This window comes from Phyllobates terribilis, unplaced genomic scaffold (assembly GCF_046119375.1).
Source record: "Phyllobates terribilis strain yellow unplaced genomic scaffold, ASM4611937v1 Scaffold_4__5_contigs__length_816908805, whole genome shotgun sequence".
Lineage (NCBI taxonomy): Eukaryota > Metazoa > Chordata > Amphibia > Anura > Dendrobatidae > Phyllobates > Phyllobates terribilis.
This window is the reverse complement of record NW_027362764.1, coordinates 810,695,426-810,719,179: the sequence shown is the minus strand read 5'-3', so window position 1 is coordinate 810,719,179 and position 23,754 is coordinate 810,695,426. Positions and strand designations below refer to the sequence as shown.

At 54.8% G+C, this 23,754-nt stretch overlaps 2 protein-coding genes across 3 annotated transcripts in view; one reads left to right on the top strand and one right to left on the bottom strand.

Annotated features, from left to right (window-relative positions):
- Positions 1-23,754, top strand: part of FBXL6 (F-box and leucine rich repeat protein 6) — a 154,881-nt gene that overhangs the window by 81,617 nt on the left and 49,510 nt on the right. The gene's annotated exons all lie outside the window — the stretch shown is intronic.
- The window catches only part of LOC141266135 (uncharacterized), a 52,663-nt gene continuing 45,675 nt past the window's right edge, over positions 16,767-23,754 (bottom strand). For both annotated transcript variants that reach the window (XM_073680097.1, XM_073680098.1), the window contains exon 2: positions 16,767-22,621. In XM_073680097.1, coding sequence (XP_073536198.1) covers positions 19,249-21,096 — 1,848 coding nt within the window. In that variant the 5' untranslated portion in view covers positions 21,097-22,621 and the 3' untranslated portion in view covers positions 16,767-19,248. The remainder of the gene's footprint in view (positions 22,622-23,754) is intronic.

The window sequence follows — 23,754 nt, the reverse complement described above, 5'->3', positions numbered from 1 at the left end:
ACCAGTGTGCAGTCTACACTCCCCATAACCGCTCCTCATACACCAGTGTGCAGCCTCACACCCCCCATAACCGCTCCTCATACACCAGTGTGCAGCCTCACACCCCCCATAACCGCTCCACATACACCAGTGTGCAGTCTACACTCCCCATAACCGCTCCCCATACACCAGTGTGCAGCCTACACCCCCCATAACCGCTCCTCATACACCAGTGTGCAGTCTACACCCCCCATAACCGCTCCTCATACACCAGTGTGCAGTCTACACCCCCCATAACCGCTCCCCATACACCAGTGTGCAGCCTACACCCCCCATAACCGCTCCTCATACACCAGTGTGCAGTCTACACCCCCCATAACCGCTCCTCATACACCAGTGTGCAGTCTACACCCCCCATAACCGCTCCTCATACACCAGTGTGCAGCCTCACACCCCCCATAACCGCTCCTCATACACCAGTGTGCAGCCTCACACCCCCCATAACCGCTCCTCATACACCAGTGTGCAGTCTACACCCCCCATAACCGCTCCTCATACACCAGTGTGCAGTCTACACTCCCCATAACCGCTCCTCATACACCAGTGTGCAGTCTACACTCCCCATAACCGCTCCTCATACACCAGTGTGCAGCCTACACCCCCCATAACCGCTCCTCATACACCAGTGTGCAGTCTACACCCCCCATAACCGCTCCCCATACACCAGTGTGCAGTCTACACCCCCCATAACCGCTCCTCATACACCAGTGTGCAGTCTACACCCCCCATAACCGCTCCTCATACACCAGTGTGCAGTCTACACTCCCCATAACCGCTCCTCATACACCAGTGTGCAGTCTACACCCCCCATAACCGCTCCACATACACCAGTGTGCAGTCTACACTCCCCATAACCGCTCCCCATACACCAGTGTGCAGTCTACACCCCCCATAACTGCTCCACATACACCAGTGTGCAGCCTACACCCCCCATAACCGCTCCCCATACACCAGTGTGCAGTCTACACCCCCCATAACCGCTCCTCATACACCAGTGTGCAGTCTACACTCCCCATAACCGCTCCCCATACACCAGTGTGCAGTCTACACCCCCCATAACCGCTCCACATACACCAGTGTGCAGTCTCACACCCCCCATAACCGCTCCTCATACACCAGTGTGCAGTCTACACCCCCCATAACCGCTCCACATACACCAGTGTGCAGTCTCACACCCCCCATAACCGCTCCTCATACACCAGTGTGCAGTCTACACCCCCCATAACCGCTCCCCATACACCAGTGTGCAGTCTACACCCCCCATAACCGCTCCCCATACACCAGTGTGCAGTCTACACCCCCCATAACCGCTCCACATACACCAGTGTGCAGTCTCACACCCCCCATAACCGCTCCTCATACACCAGTGTGCAGTCTACACCCCCCATAACCGCTCCCCATACACCAGTGTGCAGTCTACACCCCCCATAACCGCTCCTCATACACCAGTGTGCAGCCTCACACCCCCCATAACCGCTCCCCATACACCAGTGTGCAGTCTACACCCCCCATAACCGCTCCCCATACACCAGTGTGCAGCCTCACACCCCCCATAACCGCTCCCCATACACCAGTGTGCAGCCTCACACCCCCCATAACCGCTCCACATACACCAGTGTGCAGTCTACACCCCCCATAACCGCTCCTCATACACCAGTGTGCAGTCTACACCCCCCATAACCGCTCCCCATACACCAGTGTGCAGTCTACACCCCCCATAACCGCTCCTCATACACCAGTGTGCAGTCTACACCCCCCATAACCGCTCCACATACACCAGTGTGCAGCCTCACACCCCCCATAACCGCTCCTCATACACCAGTGTGCAGTCTACACCCCCCATAACCGCTCCCCATACACCAGTGTGCAGTCTACACCCCCCATAACCGCTCCTCATACACCAGTGTGCAGTCTACACCCCCCATAACCGCTCCTCATACACCAGTGTGCAGTCTACACCCCCCATAACCGCTCCTCATACACCAGTGTGCAGTCTACACCCCCCATAACCGCTCCCCATACACCAGTGTGCAGTCTACACCCCCCATAACCGCTCCCCATACACCAGTGTGCAGCCTCACACCCCCCATAACCGCTCCTCATACACCAGTGTGCAGCCTACACCCCCCATAACCGCTCCTCATACACCAGTGTGCAGTCTACACCCCCCATAACCGCTCCTCATACACCAGTGTGCAGTCTACACCCCCCATAACCGCTCCCCATACACCAGTGTGCAGTCTACACCCCCCATAACCGCTCCTCATACACCAGTGTGCAGCCTCACACCCCCCATAACCGCTCCTCATACACCAGTGTGCAGCCTCAAACCCCCCATAACCGCTCCTCATACACCAGTGTGCAGTCTACACCCCCCATAACCGCTCCCCATACACCAGTGTGCAGCCTCACACCCCCCATAACCGCTCCTCATACACCAGTGTGCAGTCTACACCCCCCATAACCGCTCCTCATACACCAGTGTGCAGTCTACACCCCCCATAACCGCTCCCCATACACCAGTGTGCAGTCTACACCCCCCATAACCGCTCCTCATACACCAGTGTGCAGCCTCACACCCCCCATAACCGCTCCTCATACACCAGTGTGCAGCCTCAAACCCCCCATAACCGCTCCTCATACACCAGTGTGCAGTCTACACCCCCCATAACCGCTCCTCATACACCAGTGTGCAGTCTACACCCCCCATAACCGCTCCACATACACCAGTGTGCAGCCTCACACCCCCCATAACCGCTCCACATACACCAGCGTGCAGCCTCACACCCCCCATAACCGCTCCTCATACACCAGTGTGCAGCCTCAAACCCCCCATAACCGCTCCTCATACACCAGTGTGCAGTCTACACCCCCCATAACCGCTCCCCATACACCAGTGTGCAGTCTACACCCCCCATAACCGCTCCTCATACACCAGTGTGCAGCCTCACACCCCCCATAACCGCTCCTCATACACCAGTGTGCAGTCTACACCCCCCATAACCGCTCCTCATACACCAGTGTGCAGTCTACACCCCCCATAACCGCTCCTCATACACCAGTGTGCAGTCTACACCCCCCATAACCGCTCCCCATACACCAGTGTGCAGTCTACACCCCCCATAACCGCTCCTCATACACCAGTGTGCAGTCTACACCCCCCATAACCGCTCCCCATACACCAGTGTGCAGTCTACACCCCCCATAACCGCTCCTCATACACCAGTGTGCAGTCTACACCCCCCATAACCGCTCCCCATACACCAGTGTGCAGTCTACACCCCCCATAACCGCTCCTCATACACCAGTGTGCAGTCTACACCCCCCATAACCGCTCCTCATACACCAGTGTGCAGTCTACACCCCCCATAACCGCTCCACATACACCAGTGTGCAGCCTCACACCCCCCATAACCGCTCCACATACACCAGCGTGCAGCCTCACACCCCCCATAACCGCTCCTCATACACCAGTGTGCAGCCTCACACCCCCCATAACCGCTCCTCATACACCAGTGTGCAGTCTACACCCCCCATAACCGCTCCTCATACACCAGTGTGCAGTCTACACCCCCCATAACCGCTCCTCATACACCAGTGTGCAGTCTACACCCCCCATAACCGCTCCCCATACACCAGTGTGCAGTCTACACCCCCCATAACCGCTCCTCATACACCAGTGTGCAGCCTCACACCCCCCATAACCGCTCCTCATACACCAGTGTGCAGCCTCACACCCCCCATAACCGCTCCTCATACACCAGTGTGCAGCCTCACACCCCCCATAACCGCTCCACATACACCAGTGTGCAGCCTCACACCCCCCATAACCGCTCCACATACACCAGTGTGCAGCCTACACCCCCCATAACCGCTCCTCATACACCAGTGTGCAGTCTACACCCCCCATAACCGCTCCCCATACACCAGTGTGCAGTCTACACCCCCCATAACCGCTCCTCATACACCAGTGTGCAGCCTCACACCCCCCATAACCGCTCCTCATACACCAGTGTGCAGCCTCACACCCCCCATAACCGCTCCACATACACCAGTGTGCAGCCTACACCCCCCATAACCGCTCCTCATACACCAGTGTGCAGTCTACACCCCCCATAACCGCTCCTCATACACCAGTGTGCAGCCTCACACCCCCCATAACCGCTCCTCATACACCAGTGTGCAGTCTACACCCCCCATAACCGCTCCTCATACACCAGTGTGCAGTCTACACCCCCCATAACCGCTCCCCATACACCAGTGTGCAGTCTACACCCCCCATAACCGCTCCTCATACACCAGTGTGCAGCCTCACACCCCCCATAACCGCTCCTCATACACCAGTGTGCAGCCTCACACCCCCCATAACCGCTCCTCATACACCAGTGTGCAGCCTCACACCCCCCATAACCGCTCCACATACACCAGTGTGCAGCCTACACCCCCCCATAACCGCTCCCCATACACCAGTGTGCAGCCTCACACCCCCCATAACCGCTCCTCATACACCAGTGTGCAGCCTCACACCCCCCATAACCGCTCCTCATACACCAGTGTGCAGTCTACACCCCCCATAACCGCTCCTCATACACCAGTGTGCAGCCTCACACCCCCCATAACCGCTCCACATACACCAGCGTGCAGCCTCACACCCCCCATAACCGCTCCCCATACACCAGTGTGCAGCCTCACACCCCCCATAACCGCTCCTCATACACCAGTGTGCAGTCTACACCCCCCATAACCGCTCCCCATACACCAGTGTGCAGTCTACACCCCCCATAACCGCTCCTCATACACCAGTGTGCAGCCTCACACCCCCCATAACCGCTCCCCATACACCAGTGTGCAGTCTACACCCCCCATAACCGCTCCTCATACACCAGTGTGCAGTCTACACTCCCCATAACCGCTCCTCATACACCAGTGTGCAGTCTACACCCCCCATAACCGCTCCTCATACACCAGTGTGCAGTCTACACCCCCCATAACCGCTCCTCATACACCAGTGTGCAGTCTACACCCCCCATAACCGCTCCCCATACACCAGTGTGCAGTCTACACCCCCCATAACCGCTCCTCATACACCAGCGTGCAGTCTACACCCCCCATAACCGCTCCTCATACACCAGTGTGCAGTCTACACCCCCCATAACCGCTCCTCATACACCAGTGTGCAGTCTACACCCCCCATAACCGCTCCTCATACACCAGTGTGCAGTCTACACCCCCCATAACCGCTCCTCATACACCAGTGTGCAGTCTACACCCCCCATAACCGCTCCTCATACACCAGTGTGCAGCCTACACCCCCCATAACCGCTCCTCATACACCAGTGTGCAGCCTCACACCCCCCATAACCGCTCCACATACACCAGTGTGCAGCCTACACCCCCCATAACCGCTCCTCATACACCAGTGTGCAGCCTCACACCCCCCATAACCGCTCCTCATACACCAGTGTGCAGCCTCACACCCCCCATAACCGCTCCTCATACACCAGTGTGCAGTCTACACCCCCCATAACCTCTCCTCATACACCAGTGTGCAGCCTCACACCCCCCATAACCGCTCCTCATACACCAGTGTGCAGTCTACACCCCCCATAACCTCTCCTCATACACCAGTGTGCAGCCTCACACCCCCCATAACCGCTCCTCATACACCAGTGTGCAGTCTACACCCCCCATAACCGCTCCTCATACACCAGTGTGCAGTCTACACCCCCCATAACCGCTCCCCATACACCAGTGTGCAGTCTACACCCCCCATAACCGCTCCTCATACACCAGTGTGCAGCCTCACACCCCCCATAACCGCTCCTCATACACCAGTGTGCAGCCTCACACCCCCCATAACCGCTCCTCATACACCAGTGTGCAGTCTACACCCCCCATAACCGCTCCTCATACACCAGTGTGCAGTCTACACCCCCCATAACCGCTCCCCATACACCAGTGTGCAGTCTACACCCCCCATAACCGCTCCTCATACACCAGTGTGCAGCCTCACACCCCCCATAACCGCTCCTCATACACCAGTGTGCAGTCTACACCCCCCATAACCGCTCCTCATACACCAGTGTGCAGTCTACACCCCCCATAACCGCTCCCCATACACCAGTGTGCAGTCTACACCCCCCATAACCGCTCCTCATACACCAGTGTGCAGCCTCACACCCCCCATAACCGCTCCTCATACACCAGTGTGCAGTCTACACCCCCCATAACCGCTCCTCATACACCAGTGTGCAGTCTACACCCCCCATAACCGCTCCCCATACACCAGTGTGCAGTCTACACCCCCCATAACCGCTCCTCATACACCAGTGTGCAGTCTACACCCCCCATAACCGCTCCTCATACACCAGTGTGCAGTCTACACCCCCCATAACCGCTCCTCATACACCAGTGTGCAGCCTACACCCCCCCATAACCGCTCCACATACACCAGTGTGCAGTCTACACCCCCCATAACCGCTCCTCATACACCAGTGTGCAGTCTACACCCCCCATAACCGCTCCTCATACACCAGTGTGCAGTCTACACCCCCCATAACCGCTCCCCATACACCAGTGTGCAGTCTACACCCCCCATAACCGCTCCTCATACACCAGTGTGCAGCCTCACACCCCCCATAACCGCTCCACATACACCAGTGTGCAGTCTACACCCCCCATAACCGCTCCTCATACACCAGTGTGCAGTCTACACCCCCCATAACCGCTCCTCATACACCAGTGTGCAGCCTCACACCCCCCATAACCGCTCCTCATACACCAGTGTGCAGTCTACACCCCCCATAACCGCTCCTCATACACCAGTGTGCAGCCTCACACCCCCCATAACCGCTCCTCATACACCAGTGTGCAGTCTACACCCCCCATAACCGCTCCTCATACACCAGTGTGCAGTCTACACCCCCCATAACCGCTCCACATACACCAGTGTGCAGCCTACACCCCCCATAACCGCTCCTCATACACCAGTGTGCAGTCTACACCCCCCATAACCGCTCCACATACACCAGTGTGCAGCCTACACCCCCCATAACCGCTCCTCATACACCAGTGTGCAGTCTACACCCCCCATAACCGCTCCTCATACACCAGTGTGCAGTCTACACCCCCCATAACCGCTCCTCATACACCAGTGTGCAGTCTACACCCCCCATAACCGCTCCACATACACCAGTGTGCAGTCTACACCCCCCATAACCGCTCCTCATACACCAGTGTGCAGTCTACACCCCCCATAACCGCTCCACATACACCAGTGTGCAGTCTACACCCCCCATAACCGCTCCACATACACCAGTGTGCAGTCTACACCCCCCATAACCGCTCCACATACACCAGTGTGCAGTCTACACTCCCCATAACCGCTCCACATACACCAGTGTGCAGCCTACACCCCCCATAACCGCTCCACATACACCAGTGTGCAGTCTACACCCCCCATAACCGCTCCTCATACACCAGTGTGCAGCCTACACCCCCCATAACCGCTCCACATACACCAGTGTGCAGTCTACACCCCCCATAACCGCTCCTCATACACCAGTGTGCAGTCTACACTCCCCATAACCGCTCCCCATACACCAGTGTGCAGTCTACACCCCCCATAACCGCTCCACATACACCAGTGTGCAGTCTACACCCCCCATAACCGCTCCTCATACACCAGTGTGCAGTCTACACCCCCCATAACCGCTCCTCATACACCAGTGTGCAGTCTACACCCCCCATAACCGCTCCACATACACCAGTGTGCAGTCTACACTCCCCATAACCGCTCCTCATACACCAGTGTGCAGCCTCACACCCCCCATAACCGCTCCCCATACACCAGTGTGCAGTCTACACCCCCCATAACCGCTCCTCATACACCAGTGTGCAGCCTCACACCCCCCATAACCGCTCCCCATACACCAGTGTGCAGTCTACACCCCCCATAACCGCTCCTCATACACCAGTGTGCAGCCTACACCCCCCATAACCGCTCCTCATACACCAGTGTGCAGTCTACACCCCCCATAACCGCTCCCCATACACCAGTGTGCAGTCTACACCCCCCATAACCGCTCCTCATACACCAGTGTGCAGCCTCACACCCCCCATAACCGCTCCTCATACACCAGTGTGCAGCCTCACACCCCCCATAACCGCTCCCCATACACCAGTGTGCAGTCTACACCCCCCATAACCGCTCCTCATACACCAGTGTGCAGCCTACACCCCCCATAACCGCTCCTCATACACCAGTGTGCAGTCTACACCCCCCATAACCGCTCCCCATACACCAGTGTGCAGTCTACACCCCCCATAACCGCTCCTCATACACCAGTGTGCAGCCTCACACCCCCCATAACCGCTCCTCATACACCAGTGTGCAGTCTACACCCCCCATAACTGCTCCTCATACACCAGTGTGCAGTCTACACCCCCCATAACTGCTCCTCATACACCAGTGTGCAGTCTCACACCCCCCATAACCGCTCCTCATACACCAGTGTGCAGTCTACACCCCCCATAACCGCTCCTCATACACCAGTGTGCAGTCTACACCCCCCATAACCGCTCCTCATACACCAGTGTGCAGCCTCACACCCCCCATAACCGCTCCACATACACCAGTGGGCAGCCTCACACCCCCCATAACCGCTCCACATACACCAGTGTGCAGCCTACACCCCCCATAACCGCTCCACATACACCAGTGTGCAGCCTCACACCCCCCATAACCGCTCCACATACACCAGTGTGCAGCCTCACACCCCCCATAACCGCTCCTCATACACCAGTGTGCAGTCTACACCCCCCATAACCGCTCCTCATACACCAGTGTGCAGTCTACACCCCCCATAACCGCTCCCCATACACCAGTGTGCAGTCTACACCCCCCATAACCGCTCCACATACACCAGTGTGCAGCCTACACCCCCCATAACCGCTCCTCATACACCAGTGTGCAGTCTACACCCCCTATAACCGCTCCCCATACACCAGTGTGCAGTCTACACCCCCCATAACCGCTCCTCATACACCAGTGTGCAGTCTACACCCCCCATAACCGCTCCTCATACACCAGTGTGCAGTCTACACCCCCCATAACCGCTCCTCATACACCAGTGTGCAGTCTACACCCCCCATAACCGCTCCTCATACACCAGTGTGCAGTCTACACTCCCCATAACCGCTCCCCATACACCAGTGTGCAGCCTACACCCCCCATAACCGCTCCTCATACACCAGTGTGCAGTCTACACCCCCCATAACCGCTCCTCATACACCAGTGTGCAGTCTACACCCCCCATAACCGCTCCTCATACACCAGTGTGCAGCCTCACACCCCCCATAACCGCTCCTCATACACCAGTGTGCAGTCTACACCCCCCATAACCGCTCCTCATACACCAGTGTGCAGCCTACACCCCCCATAACCGCTCCTCATACACCAGTGTGCAGTCTCACACCCCCCATAACCGCTCCCCATACACCAGTGTGCAGCCTACACTCCCCATAACCGCTCCACATACACCAGTGTGCAGTCTACACCCCCCATAACCGCTCCTCATACACCAGCGTGCAGTCTACACTCCCCATAACCGCTCCTCATACACCAGCGTGCAGTCTACACCCCCCATAACCGCTCCTCATACACCAGTGTGCAGTCTACACCCCCCATAACCGCTCCTCATACACCAGTGTGCAGTCTACACCCCCCATAACCGCTCCTCATACACCAGTGTGCAGTCTACACTCCCCATAACCGCTCCTCATACACCAGTGTGCAGTCTACACTCCCCATAACCGCTCCACATACACCAGTGTGCAGTCTACACTCCCCATAACCGCTCCTCATACACCAGTGTGCAGTCTACACCCCCCATAACCGCTCCTCATACACCAGTGTGCAGTCTACACCCCCCATAACCGCTCCTCATACACCAGTGTGCAGTCTACACCCCCCATAACCGCTCCCCATACACCAGTGTGCAGCCTACACTCCCCATAACCGCTCCTCATACACCAGTGTGCAGTCTACACCCCCCATAACCGCTCCTCATACACCAGTGTGCAGTCTACACCCCCCATAACCGCTCCCCATACACCAGTGTGCAGCCTACACTCCCCATAACCGCTCCTCATACACCAGTGTGCAGTCTACACCCCCCATAACCGCTCCTCATACACCAGCGTGCAGTCTACACTCCCCATAACCGCTCCTCATACACCAGCGTGCAGTCTACACCCCCCATAACCGCTCCTCATACACCAGTGTGCAGTCTACACCCCCCATAACCGCTCCTCATACACCAGTGTGCAGTCTACACCCCCCATAACCGCTCCTCATACACCAGTGTGCAGTCTACACTCCCCATAACCGCTCCTCATACACCAGTGTGCAGTCTACACTCCCCATAACCGCTCCACATACACCAGTGTGCAGTCTACACTCCCCATAACCGCTCCTCATACACCAGTGTGCAGTCTACACCCCCCATAACCGCTCCCCATACACCAGTGTGCAGCCTCACACCCCCCATAACCGCTCCCCATACACCAGTGTGCAGTCTACACTCCCCATAACCGCTCCACATACACCAGTGTGCAGTCTACACCCCCCATAACCGCTCCTCATACACCAGTGTGCAGTCTACACCCCCCATAACCGCTCCCCATACACCAGTGTGCAGCCTCACACCCCCCATAACCGCTCCCCATACACCAGTGTGCAGTCTCACACCCCCCATAACCGCTCCTCATACACCAGTGTGCAGTCTACACCCCCCATAACCGCTCCCCATACACCAGTGTGCAGCCTCACACCCCCCATAACCGCTCCACATACACCAGTGTGCAGCCTCACACCCCCCATAACCGCTCCACATACACCAGTGTGCAGTCTACACTCCCCATAACCGCTCCCCATACACCAGTGTGCAGTCTACACCCCCCATAACCGCTCCCCATACACCAGTGTGCAGTCTACACCCCCCATAACCGCTCCCCATACACCAGTGTGCAGTCTACACCCCCCATAACCGCTCCTCATACACCAGTGTGCAGCCTCACACCCCCCATAACCGCTCCACATACACCAGTGTGCAGCCTCACACCCCCCATAACCGCTCCACATACACCAGTGTGCAGTCTACACTCCCCATAACCGCTCCTCATGCACCAGTGTGCAGTCTACACCCCCCATAACCGCTCCCCATACACCAGTGTGCAGTCTACACTCCCCATAACCGCTCCTCATGCACCAGTGTGCAGTCTACACCCCCCATAACCGCTCCCCATACACCAGTGTGCAGTCTACACTCCCCATAACCGCTCCTCATACACCAGTGTGCAGTCTACACCCCCCATAACCGCTCCTCATACACCAGTGTGCAGTCTACACCCCCCATAACCGCTCCTCATACACCAGTGTGCAGTCTACACCCCCCATAACCGCTCCACATACACCAGTGTGCAGTCTACACCCCCCATAACCGCTCCACATACACCAGTGTGCAGCCTCACACCCCCCATAACCGCTCCTCATACACCAGTGTGCAGTCTACACCCCCCATAACCGCTCCTCATACACCAGTGTGCAGTCTACACCCCCCATAACCGCTCCTCATACACCAGTGTGCAGTCTACACCCCCCCATAACCGCTCCCCATACACCAGTGTGCAGCCTCACACCCCCCATAACCGCTCCTCATACACCAGTGTGCAGCCTACACCCCCCATAACCGCTCCCCATACACCAGTGTGCAGCCTACACCCCCCATAACCGCTCCTCATACACCAGTGTGCAGTCTACACCCCCCATAACCGCTCCTCATACACCAGTGTGCAGTCTACACCCCCCATAACCGCTCCCCATACACCAGTGTGCAGTCTACACCCCCCATAACCGCTCCTCATACACCAGTGTGCAGCCTCACACCCCCCATAACCGCTCCTCATACACCAGTGTGCAGCCTCAAACCCCCCATAACCGCTCCTCATACACCAGTGTGCAGTCTACACCCCCCATAACCGCTCCACATACACCAGTGTGCAGCCTCACACCCCCCATAACCGCTCCACATACACCAGCGTGCAGCCTCACACCCCCCATAACCGCTCCTCATACACCAGTGTGCAGCCTCAAACCCCCCATAACCGCTCCTCATACACCAGTGTGCAGTCTACACCCCCCATAACCGCTCCCCATACACCAGTGTGCAGTCTACACCCCCCATAACCGCTCCTCATACACCAGTGTGCAGCCTCACACCCCCCATAACCGCTCCCCATACACCAGTGTGCAGTCTACACCCCCCATAACCGCTCCTCATACACCAGTGTGCAGTCTACACCCCCCATAACCGCTCCCCATACACCAGTGTGCAGTCTACACCCCCCATAACCGCTCCTCATACACCAGTGTGCAGTCTACACCCCCCATAACCGCTCCCCATACACCAGTGTGCAGTCTACACCCCCCATAACCGCTCCTCATACACCAGTGTGCAGTCTACACCCCCCATAACCGCTCCTCATACACCAGTGTGCAGTCTACACCCCCCATAACCGCTCCTCATACACCAGTGTGCAGCCTCACACCCCCCATAACCGCTCCACATACACCAGTGTGCAGCCTCACACCCCCCATAACCGCTCCACATACACCAGCGTGCAGCCTCACACCCCCCATAACCGCTCCTCATACACCAGTGTGCAGCCTCACACCCCCCATAACCGCTCCTCATACACCAGTGTGCAGTCTACACCCCCCATAACCGCTCCTCATACACCAGTGTGCAGTCTACACCCCCCATAACCGCTCCTCATACACCAGTGTGCAGTCTACACCCCCCATAACCGCTCCCCATACACCAGTGTGCAGTCTACACCCCCCATAACCGCTCCTCATACACCAGTGTGCAGCCTCACACCCCCCATAACCGCTCCACATACACCAGTGTGCAGCCTACACCCCCCATAACCGCTCCTCATACACCAGTGTGCAGTCTACACCCCCCATAACCGCTCCCCATACACCAGTGTGCAGTCTACACCCCCCATAACCGCTCCTCATACACCAGTGTGCAGCCTACACCCCCCCATAACCGCTCCCCATACACCAGTGTGCAGCCTCACACCCCCCATAACCGCTCCTCATACACCAGTGTGCAGCCTCACACCCCCCATAACCGCTCCTCATACACCAGTGTGCAGTCTACACCCCCCATAACCGCTCCTCATACACCAGTGTGCAGCCTCACACCCCCCATAACCGCTCCACATACACCAGCGTGCAGCCTCACACCCCCCATAACCGCTCCCCATACACCAGTGTGCAGCCTCACACCCCCCATAACCGCTCCTCATACACCAGTGTGCAGTCTACACCCCCCATAACCGCTCCCCATACACCAGTGTGCAGTCTACACCCCCCATAACCGCTCCTCATACACCAGTGTGCAGCCTCACACCCCCCATAACCGCTCCCCATACACCAGTGTGCAGTCTACACCCCCCATAACCGCTCCTCATACACCAGTGTGCAGTCTACACTCCCCATAACCGCTCCCCATACACCAGTGTGCAGTCTACACCCCCCATAACCGCTCCTCATACACCAGTGTGCAGTCTACACTCCCCATAACCGCTCCTCATACACCAGTGTGCAGTCTACACCCCCCATAACCGCTCCTCATACACCAGTGTGCAGTCTACACCCCCCATAACCGCTCCTCATACACCAGTGTGCAGCCTCACACCCCCCATAACCGCTCCTCATACACCAGTGTGCAGTCTACACCCCCCATAACCGCTCCTCATACACCAGTGTGCAGTCTACACCCCCCATAACCGCTCCTCATACACCAGTGTGCAGTCTACACCCCCCATAACCGCTCCCCATACACCAGTGTGCAGTCTACACCCCCCATAACCGCTCCTCATACACCAGTGTGCAGTCTACACCCCCCATAACCGCTCCCCATACACCAGTGTGCAGTCTACACCCCCCATAACCGCTCCTCATACACCAGTGTGCAGTCTACACCCCCCATAACCTCTCCTCATACACCAGTGTGCAGCCTACACCCCCCATAACCGCTCCTCATACACCAGTGTGCAGCCTCACACCCCCCATAACCGCTCCACATACACCAGTGTGCAGTCTACACCCCCCATAACCGCTCCTCATACACCAGTGTGCAGCCTCACACCCCCCATAACCGCTCCTCATACACCAGTGTGCAGTCTACACCCCCCATAACCGCTCCTCATACACCAGTGTGCAGTCTACACCCCCCATAACCGCTCCTCATACACCAGTGTGCAGTCTACACCCCCCATAACCGCTCCTCATACACCAGTGTGCAGTCTACACCCCCCATAACCGCTCCTCATACACCAGTGTGTAGTCTACACCCCCCATAACCGCTCCCCATACACCAGTGTGCAGTCTACACCCCCCATAACCTCTCCTCATACACCAGTGTGCAGTCTACACCCCCCATAACCGCTCCCCATACACCAGTGTGCAGTCTACACCCCCCATAACCGCTCCTCATACACCAGTGTGCAGTCTACACCCCCCATAACCGCTCCTCATACACCAGTGTGCAGCCTCACACCCCCCATAACCGCTCCTCATACACCAGTGTGCAGTCTACACCCCCCATAACCGCTCCCCATACACCAGTGTGCAGTCTACACCCCCCATAACCGCTCCTCATACACCAGTGTGCAGTCTACACCCCCCATAACCGCTCCACATACACCAGTGTGCAGTCTACACCCCCCATAACCGCTCCTCATACACCAGTGTGCAGTCTACACCCCCCATAACCGCTCCTCATACACCAGTGTGCAGCCTCACACCCCCCATAACCGCTCCTCATACACCAGTGTGCAGCCTCACACCCCCCATAACCGCTCCTCATACACCAGTGTGCAGCCTACACCCCCCATAACCGCTCCTCATACACCAGTGTGCAGCCTCACACCCCCCATAACCGCTCCTCATACACCAGTGTGCAGTCTACACCCCCCATAACCGCTCCTCATACACCAGTGTGCAGCCTACACCCCCCATAACCGCTCCTCATACACCAGTGTGCAGTCTACACTCCCCATAACCGCTCCACATACACCAGTGTGCAGCCTACACCCCCCATAACCGCTCCTCATACACCAGTGTGCAGTCTACACCCCCCATAACCGCTCCTCATACACCAGTGTGCAGCCTCACACCCCCCATAACCGCTCCTCATACACCAGTGTGCAGCCTACACCCCCCATAACCGCTCCTCATACACCAGTGTGCAGTCTACACCCCCCATAACCGCTCCTCATACACCAGTGTGCAGCCTCACACCCCCCATAACCGCTCCTCATACACCAGTGTGCAGTCTACACCCCCCATAACCGCTCCCCATACACCAGTGTGCAGTCTACACCCCCCATAACCGCTCCTCATACACCAGTGTGCAGTCTACACCCCCCATAACCGCTCCACATACACCAGTGTGCAGTCTACACCCCCCATAACCGCTCCTCATACACCAGTGTGCAGCCTCACACCCCCCATAACCGCTCCTCATACACCAGTGTGCAGTCTACACCCCCCATAACCGCTCCTCATACACCAGTGTGCAGCCTACACCCCCCATAACCGCTCCTCATACACCAGTGTGCAGTCTACACCCCCCATAACCGCTCCTCATACACCAGTGTGCAGTCTACACCCCCCATAACCGCTCCTCATACACCAGTGTGCAGTCTACACCCCCCATAACCGCTCCACATACACCAGTGTGCAGTCTACACCCCCCATAACCGCTCCTCATACACCAGTGTGCAGTCTACACCCCCCATAACCGCTCCACATACACCAGTGTGCAGTCTACACCCCCCATAACCGCTCCACATACACCAGTGTGCAGTCTACACCCCCCATAACCGCTCCTCATACACCAGTGTGCAGCCTACACCCCCCATAACCGCTCCTCATACACCAGTGTGCAGTCTACACTCCCCATAACCGCTCCCCATACACCAGTGTGCAGCCTACACCCCCCATAACCGCTCCTCATACACCAGTGTGCAGTCTACACCCCCCATAACCGCTCCCCATACACCAGTGTGCAGTCTACACCCCCCATAACCGCTCCACATACACCAGTGTGCAGTCTACACTCCCCATAACCGCTCCTCATACACCAGTGTGCAGTCTACACCCCCCATAACCGCTCCTCATACACCAGTGTGCAGCCTACACCCCCCATAACCGCTCCACATACACCAGTGTGCAGTCTACACTCCCCATAACCGCTCCTCATACACCAGTGTGCAGCCTCACACCCCCCATAACCGCTCCCCATACACCAGTGTGCAGTCTACACCCCCCATAACCGCTCCTCATACACCAGTGTGCAGCCTACACCCCCCATAACCGCTCCACATACACCAGTGTGCAGTCTACACTCCCCATAACCGCTCCTCATACACCAGTGTGCAGCCTCACACCCCCCATAACCGCTCCACATACACCAGTGTGCAGTCTACACCCCCCATAACCGCTCCCCATACACCAGTGTGCAGTCTACACCCCCCATAACCGCTCCTCATACACCAGTGTGCAGCCTACACCCCCCATAACCGCTCCTCATACACCAGTGTGCAGTCTACACCCCCCATAACCGCTCCCCATACACCAGTGTGGGGGTCGTGATGACATTCCACTCGTCCTCCAGTCACTCCAAATTCAAACTATGAGCATGGGTCAACCATTCAAAGAATGAGTCAGACAACAAGCTGGTTCAAGCTCAGAGCATGCTCAGAAGACTACTACAGTCAACGTCCTCAGCATTGTTCTGCGTTTATTTTTACATACACAAATCTAAATACACTACATAATGGGAGGGAAAAGGGGTTGTCCGGGGCGGGTTAAACAATGAAAGTCCAGTGTCTGGCCACTCCTGATTGGTCCACATCTCCTTATCTCAGTCTCTGGGCAGATATTGCAGCCGTCAGCTTATAATCTTGTTTCGTTTCTCTGAAATAAGTCCTGGCAACACTGGAAATGTCTTAGTTTAAGTTTCGATTTGAGTATTACGTAGCAAGGAAAGCTTATTGTTATATGATACAAAATGGTGGTTAGTACATTAGCAAAAAAGCGTATAAAAGTTACAAAAATATAAAAGTTACAAATATATATTCTCTTTTACCCCGACATTCCCCCCTAAACACTAAGCTTTCCTTTGCTTTGGGGCCTTTGAGACTGTCCATGTGTGGGGAGAGGGGAGGTGGATTTCTTCACCCAATCATCTTAGAAGCTGCCCCCTTATGGGACGCCCCCAAACAATTGAGTCCTATCCTGGATGACACATGGAGTTCTCCCAACTGATCCTAAACTGAATCTTTCAATTGGACTTTGTTATGGGGGGGTCTGGTCAGACTTGTTCAAAGGAGTGTATTTCTCTATATAAGGGGACTATGCAGCACAGGACCACCAGGCCCAATACTAGTAGACCTCCCATTACTAGACAAACTTGTTGGAAGAATCCCTTGAGCCCTCCCAACCAACCTGAGAAGAAGGAGGTATCTACCCCTGTGTGGTAGCTGTCCACCCTGGGACAGACAGTAAGCATATGGAAAGGATATAGAAGAAGGTAGTCATCTTTTATAGGCTCGTTCTGTCTCTCTTGCAGTGGGAGGTGTGAATCCAGGTGCTCCTGCCCTCAAGCTTCAGGGCCGTCGGGGTGGTGAGAAGCACAGTGTACGGTCCCTCGAACCGCGGCTGGAGGCAGTCTTTCCGGACAAACTTCTTCACATACACTAGATCGCCTGGGGTGAAATCATGTACTGCATCACCTGTAGATTCTGGGAGAGAAGCAGATACTGGAGAGCGGGTGTTAGTCAATTCTTTAGACAAAACAATTACAAATTTTACCACTCTATCATGTGTTTCAGACAACTCTTGGGGCCTAATCTCTCCTATCTTGGGTGGGGTCCCAAACAAAATTTTATAGGGAGTCAGCCCATGTTTGGCCTGAGGAGTGTGTGTGATATGATACAATACTATGGGGAGTAGGTCGGGCCAGGGGAGGGGATGATCTTAGGTCATTTTCAAGAGCTGGGTCTTGAGTGTGGAATTCATCCTTTCCACTTTGCCTGAACTGGCAGGATGGTATGGAGTGTGGAGGCCCAAATCTGTTCCCAACATGTTCCAGAGTTCTTCGTAGATATTTGCTGTGAAAGCTGGTCCTTGATCCGATTCTATGACTTGGGGAAACTCCAAATCTGCAGGCAATTTCGGTGATCAGTTTCTTGGCTGTGACTTTAGCAGTCATGTTGACAACCGGGTAGGCCTCGGGCCAGGCTGAGAACATATCCACGGCTACCAAAACGTACTCCTATTTTCTTGCTTTAGACATTTGGATATGGTCGACTTGTATTCTCTGCCAAGGGTAGTCTGGTTTAGCCAGATGTTGGAGAGGGACCCGTGCCGTACACGTTGGGTTGCAGGTAGCGCAGACAGAGCAGGATTTTGAGTATGCAGTCACAGTGGAAGAGATTCCAGGTGCAAAGTACAGTTTCTTGATACATGCCAAGGCTTGATTCTTTCCTCTGTGTGTAGGCCCGTGAGCCCATGCTGCCACAGCTGAGTACATGCGTCTAGGCAAGCAAGGCTTCCCATCCACTTGGTAAAGAGTCGAGTTGACCTTTGAATCTTTGCGACCTGCCAGCACGGTTCCTGCCGCTTTCCATTGCTTGACTTCTTCAGTGGGGGTCTCCCTTTGTTCCTCACACAATTTTTCTTCAGGCATCCTGACCCCCCTGGATTCCATTCGTGTCTCCGCTGGACTTGTATGGTCTTCCGCCGGCTGTTCTTTGGCTCTTGCTCTAGTGAGCGTCACAGCTACGGTTTGCAGAGTCTCTCCCATCTCTTCTTCCTTTTCCTGCCACTTTGATGACACATTCTCCACTGCTGCAGTCTTGGCTGCTTGGTCAGCTAGGTGGTTGCCCCTGGCTTCTCTGGATTCTAGTCTTCCATGAACCTTGACCTTCATAACAGCAACCTGAATGGGTAGTTCCAGGGCCTTCATTAGGGCCTTAATCCATGAGACATGTTTCACTGGTGTACCTGCAGCTGTGATGAATCCTCTAGACTTCCACAAGAGTCCAGAATCATTGCAAATTCCATATTCATACCTGGAATCGGTATATATATATATTCGCCTTTGTTCCTGCTGCCAGGTGGCAGGCCTCTGTGAGAGCCACAAGTTCAGCTTCTTGTGCAGACATGTATGGTGGTAGAGCTTCAGCCTTCAGAACTGTTAGGTCTGTTGTGACAGCATATCCCGTGTGGAACTTCCCTTGAGGGTCTGCGAAACGGGATCCATCAGTCCATAGGTGCAAGGCAGGGTGTGCGAGCGGATGTGCCACCATATTCTCTGGAGCAGAAGTCTCTTCCTGCAAAATTTTTATACAATCATGAGGTTCCACCAATGGACCTTCACCCTCTTCACCTTCCCCCCTAGAAGGTGGAAGCAAAGTGGCAGGATTGATAGTCAGACATCTGGTAAATGTTATATTGGAGGGCAACAATAGGGAACACTGCAGACGCAGGTGTCTTTGGTTGGTGAGATGTTTCGGAAATGTTTGTTGCAGAACAGCTGAGAGATCATGACCGGCCTGTATAACTAGATCATGTCCAAGGACGATATCAGCTGACTTGTCAAGGAGGATGTGAGCAGCGTGGACCGCCTTAAGGCACATAGGGGCAGTTCGGGCGACAGGGTCCAGGCGGGCTGAGTAGTAGCCTAAAGGCCGATACTTATGATCATAGCGTTGTGCTAGAACTCCAGAGGCATGACCTTCCGATTCCGAGGCAAAAAGATGAAATGGCTGAGTATAGTCTGGTAAGCCCAAGGCCGGGGCAGAGACAACAGCCTGTTTAAGGCGGTCAAAACATAGTCTGTGTTGATGAGAAACACGTGGATCTTCAGCATGAAGCCAAACTGAGCCTTCATTCTTGAGACAGTCGTACAGAGGTTGCATGAGCTTTGAGGCATCAGGGATCCATTGCCTGCAGTAAGTGATGAGGCCAAGGAAAGTCTGCATAGCGGAGTAGGTGGTTGGGAAGGTGATATCCATGATCGCTTGCTTTCTTTCTTCAGTCAGATGTCTAGCACCTTGTGATATACAATGTCCGAGGAAAATGACCTTGGGCAGACACCATTGGACTTTGCCTTTCGAGACTTTACAGTTAGCTGAGTGAAGAAACCAGAGAAGGGATGCTGACATCTCTGACAAATTTTCTTCAGTGCCGCAGAGTAAAAGATCATCCACATATTGTAGAAGAGTGACCTGAGGGTTCTCTTGAACCCATGGCTCCAGAATAGACTTCATAGAATGAGTGAATTGGTTAGGAGAGTTCTGGGCTCTTTGAAAGGTGAAAACAAAAAGAAACCACGAATCTTCATGTAAGGGTATACTGAAGAAGGCGTTGGCCAGATCTAACACCGTAAACAAGGTGGCCGTTGGAGGCAGCTGAGACAAGAGGGTGTTTGGGTTAGGTACCACTGGAGTTTCTAAAATGGTAGCTGCATTGACGGCTCTGAGATCCTGAACCAACCGGTATCTTGGAGACTCTCCCGGAGCGGTTTTCTTCTTTGGCTTAGTATCCTTTTCCATTTTTAGCATTGATTTTTGGAAAGCTTTAACGATGTCCACCGCGTCGTTGAAAGAAGAAGAACGAATCTCGGGCCGTACTCTCAGGACTTCATCTCTGAGAGCGTCTTGTAGGCCATCTATTAGGGCCTGAACCAACAGGGCGGCCTGCGTCTTGACATGAGGACTGTATCCAAGATCCTCAAAATGCATGCTGAGTCTTGCAGCATATCTTTCCACAGATTCATCAGGGTCTTGTTGAACATCTTGTACAGACCCAGCTTGATCTGACAAGCGATCCTGAGCCCAGGCTTTTAACTGTTTCATGTATTCTAGGCCGGATTCATACGTACTAAGGGATCCTGCTTTTGTGGAATTCATAGCCTTTTGAAAGCTCTCCGTTTTCGGCTAAGTGAGCCTGGCATTCTGCAGCCAGAGTAGAACCAGCAGCAAGGGCAATTTTACGAACCAATCCTCCAGCATGGCTCATACAGGTGTTTGCAGGGTTGACTATGGCCCCCACCCGATGTGTAAGGATGTCACCATAGCCTATTGACAGAGTGACAGGGCGTCCTGATGGGTCTACTAGGTTCCGGGAGCGGCAGGGGTCCCAGACTTCTGAGGGGCTGGGGGGGTGGTGCTCTTTCAGCAGTTGCTTGGAGCAAGGGCCGGAGTATGGGCAATGAATGTGGGGCGGAGGATGCCATAGGAAACGTATGGGGTAAAGGGGGGGGGGCTGGAGTATCTTGAGCCCATCCCTCATCTGGCTCCGTATCGTCTTGAGTAACAGTATGTTGGCGGAGGGAGAGCAGTCTGGCCTGAAATTCTGGGGGGGTTGAGGAGGATATCCCCAGGGTTGTGGGTGACTCCCATAGGAAACAGGGGAAGCGTCTCAGCATCGTGAACTGGAGCAGAGGGTGTCACATTAGTTTCAGATGGGTACTCTGGGACTACGGGCTTTTCCACCTGTGCTGGTGGCTGGTAATATGCACTGGACGGATCTAGTAGTGGATATAGGCTGGATTGGGGCTTTACGGGCCTCCCACAACAAGTAAGAGGTGTAGCAAGATGGCCGTGGGAGGGAGGAGTTAAAATGGAAGTGGGATTATTCTTGGAGGCAGGAAAAGGTGTAGTAAGATGGCCGTTGGAGGGAGGAGGGGGGAGTGGGGGTGGGATTGTTCTTGGGGGCAGGCTGGGCATCGTGCCATGGGCGGCCCGCCCAGAGTGGGTTTTGCTCTCCACACACCCGACACGTCCACCCCTCCGGTAATTTGTTGTTGGCACCATTATAGGGCGGTGGCTGAAGGCTCGGTGTAGTGACAGGCATCAACGGGGTTACGGCCAATTTAGGGTCACATAACAAATCACATTCTGTAGCTTTCATGTATCCGAACAAAGGCTCGGCATTCTCTGTCCCCCCCCCTGCACCATCTACTCTAAGATGTGCTTGCAGAAATCCTCACCCAACTTTCCCAACTTCTGTGTAACACATTCATAAGCTTATCATATTCTACAAATTCCTAACATTCTTCTTGCCTTCCCGTAACTCCACTAATTGGCTTAACTCCTACAGCAGCATTCCGCAACTTACGAGATCTTTCAAATTTGAATATACACAACATTTTCTTATAGAATGCAATGATCTGTCGCGACTCAGATCACTGGTGCAGCCGACAGGTCGCCACTCCTCAGTGTAGAGGCACCTCTCAATACACCGATAAGACAGAGAGTAACCTCTCAATCTGTCTCTTCCCTAACCTTGAATGGCGACTTTACAGTACGACTCACCACGGCACCCTGACTGACAGCAGAACCCCTCCTTATGAGGTTTCTCTGTATAAGACGAAGAGCACCTCTCAATTCGTCTTCTTTCCTACTACGGCACCACCCGTCAGTGTAGAGTCACCTCTCAATACACTGTTTCCTAACCTTGACTTTACAGCAGTCTCTGTATTAGACGAAGAATACTCCTCAATTCGTCACAGATTCTGACAGCACAACACCTTACACTACAATTCAGGAATGCTTTGAAACTTCGACTATCAGTTACGGGAGGCAGCTATCTAAGAAAAGTACAGTGACCGGGGGAGGAGGAGGTGGTGTGCACACGAGCACGCGCAGGCATGCGACGTCACTCGGTTTAACACTTGCTGGTTCAGGACGTGGTGCGGGACGCCCAAGGTCTCACCACTCGACCGGTCACCCACCCAGATCCAACCTGACAATCCCACAGAAACCGCTGCGGCTGACACACAGGCAAGTGAGACATATAAAATACATCTCAACTTACCGTGTTCGATGGAGGTTGATCAGGCCTCAAATTCAGCCACCGCGGTCACCACCAGGGAAATCAGCAATATGGGTCCGGGAGGGCGGCGTACCGCTAGCCACGCCCCACGTTGGGCGCCATTTGTGGGGGTCGTGATGACATTCCACTCGTCCTCCAGTCACTCCAAATTCAAACTATGAGCATGGGTCAACCATTCAAAGAATGAGTCAGACAACAAGCTGGTTCAAGCTCAGAGCATGCTCAGAAGACTACTACAGTCAACGTCCTCAGCAATGTTCTGCGTTTATTTTTACATACACAAATCTAAATACACTACATAATGGGAGGGAAAAGGGGTTGTCCGGGGCGGGTTAAACAATGAAAGTCCAGTGTCTGGCCACTCCTGATTGGTCCACATCTCCTTATCTCAGTCTCTGGGCAGATATTGCAGCCGTCAGCTTATAATCTTGTTTCGTTTCTCTGAAATGTCTTGGCAACACTGGAAATGTCTTAGTTTAAGTTTCGATTTGAGTATTACGTAGCAAGGAAAGCTTATTGTTATATGATACAAAATGGTGGTTAGTACATTAGCAAAAAAGCGTATAAAAGTTACAAAAATATAAAAGTTACAAATATATATATTCTCTTTTACCCTGACACCAGTGTGCAGTCTACACCCCCCATAACCGCTCCTCATACACCAGTGTGCAGCCTCACACCCCCCATAACCGCTCCTCATACACCAGTGTGCAGTCTACACCCCCCATAAC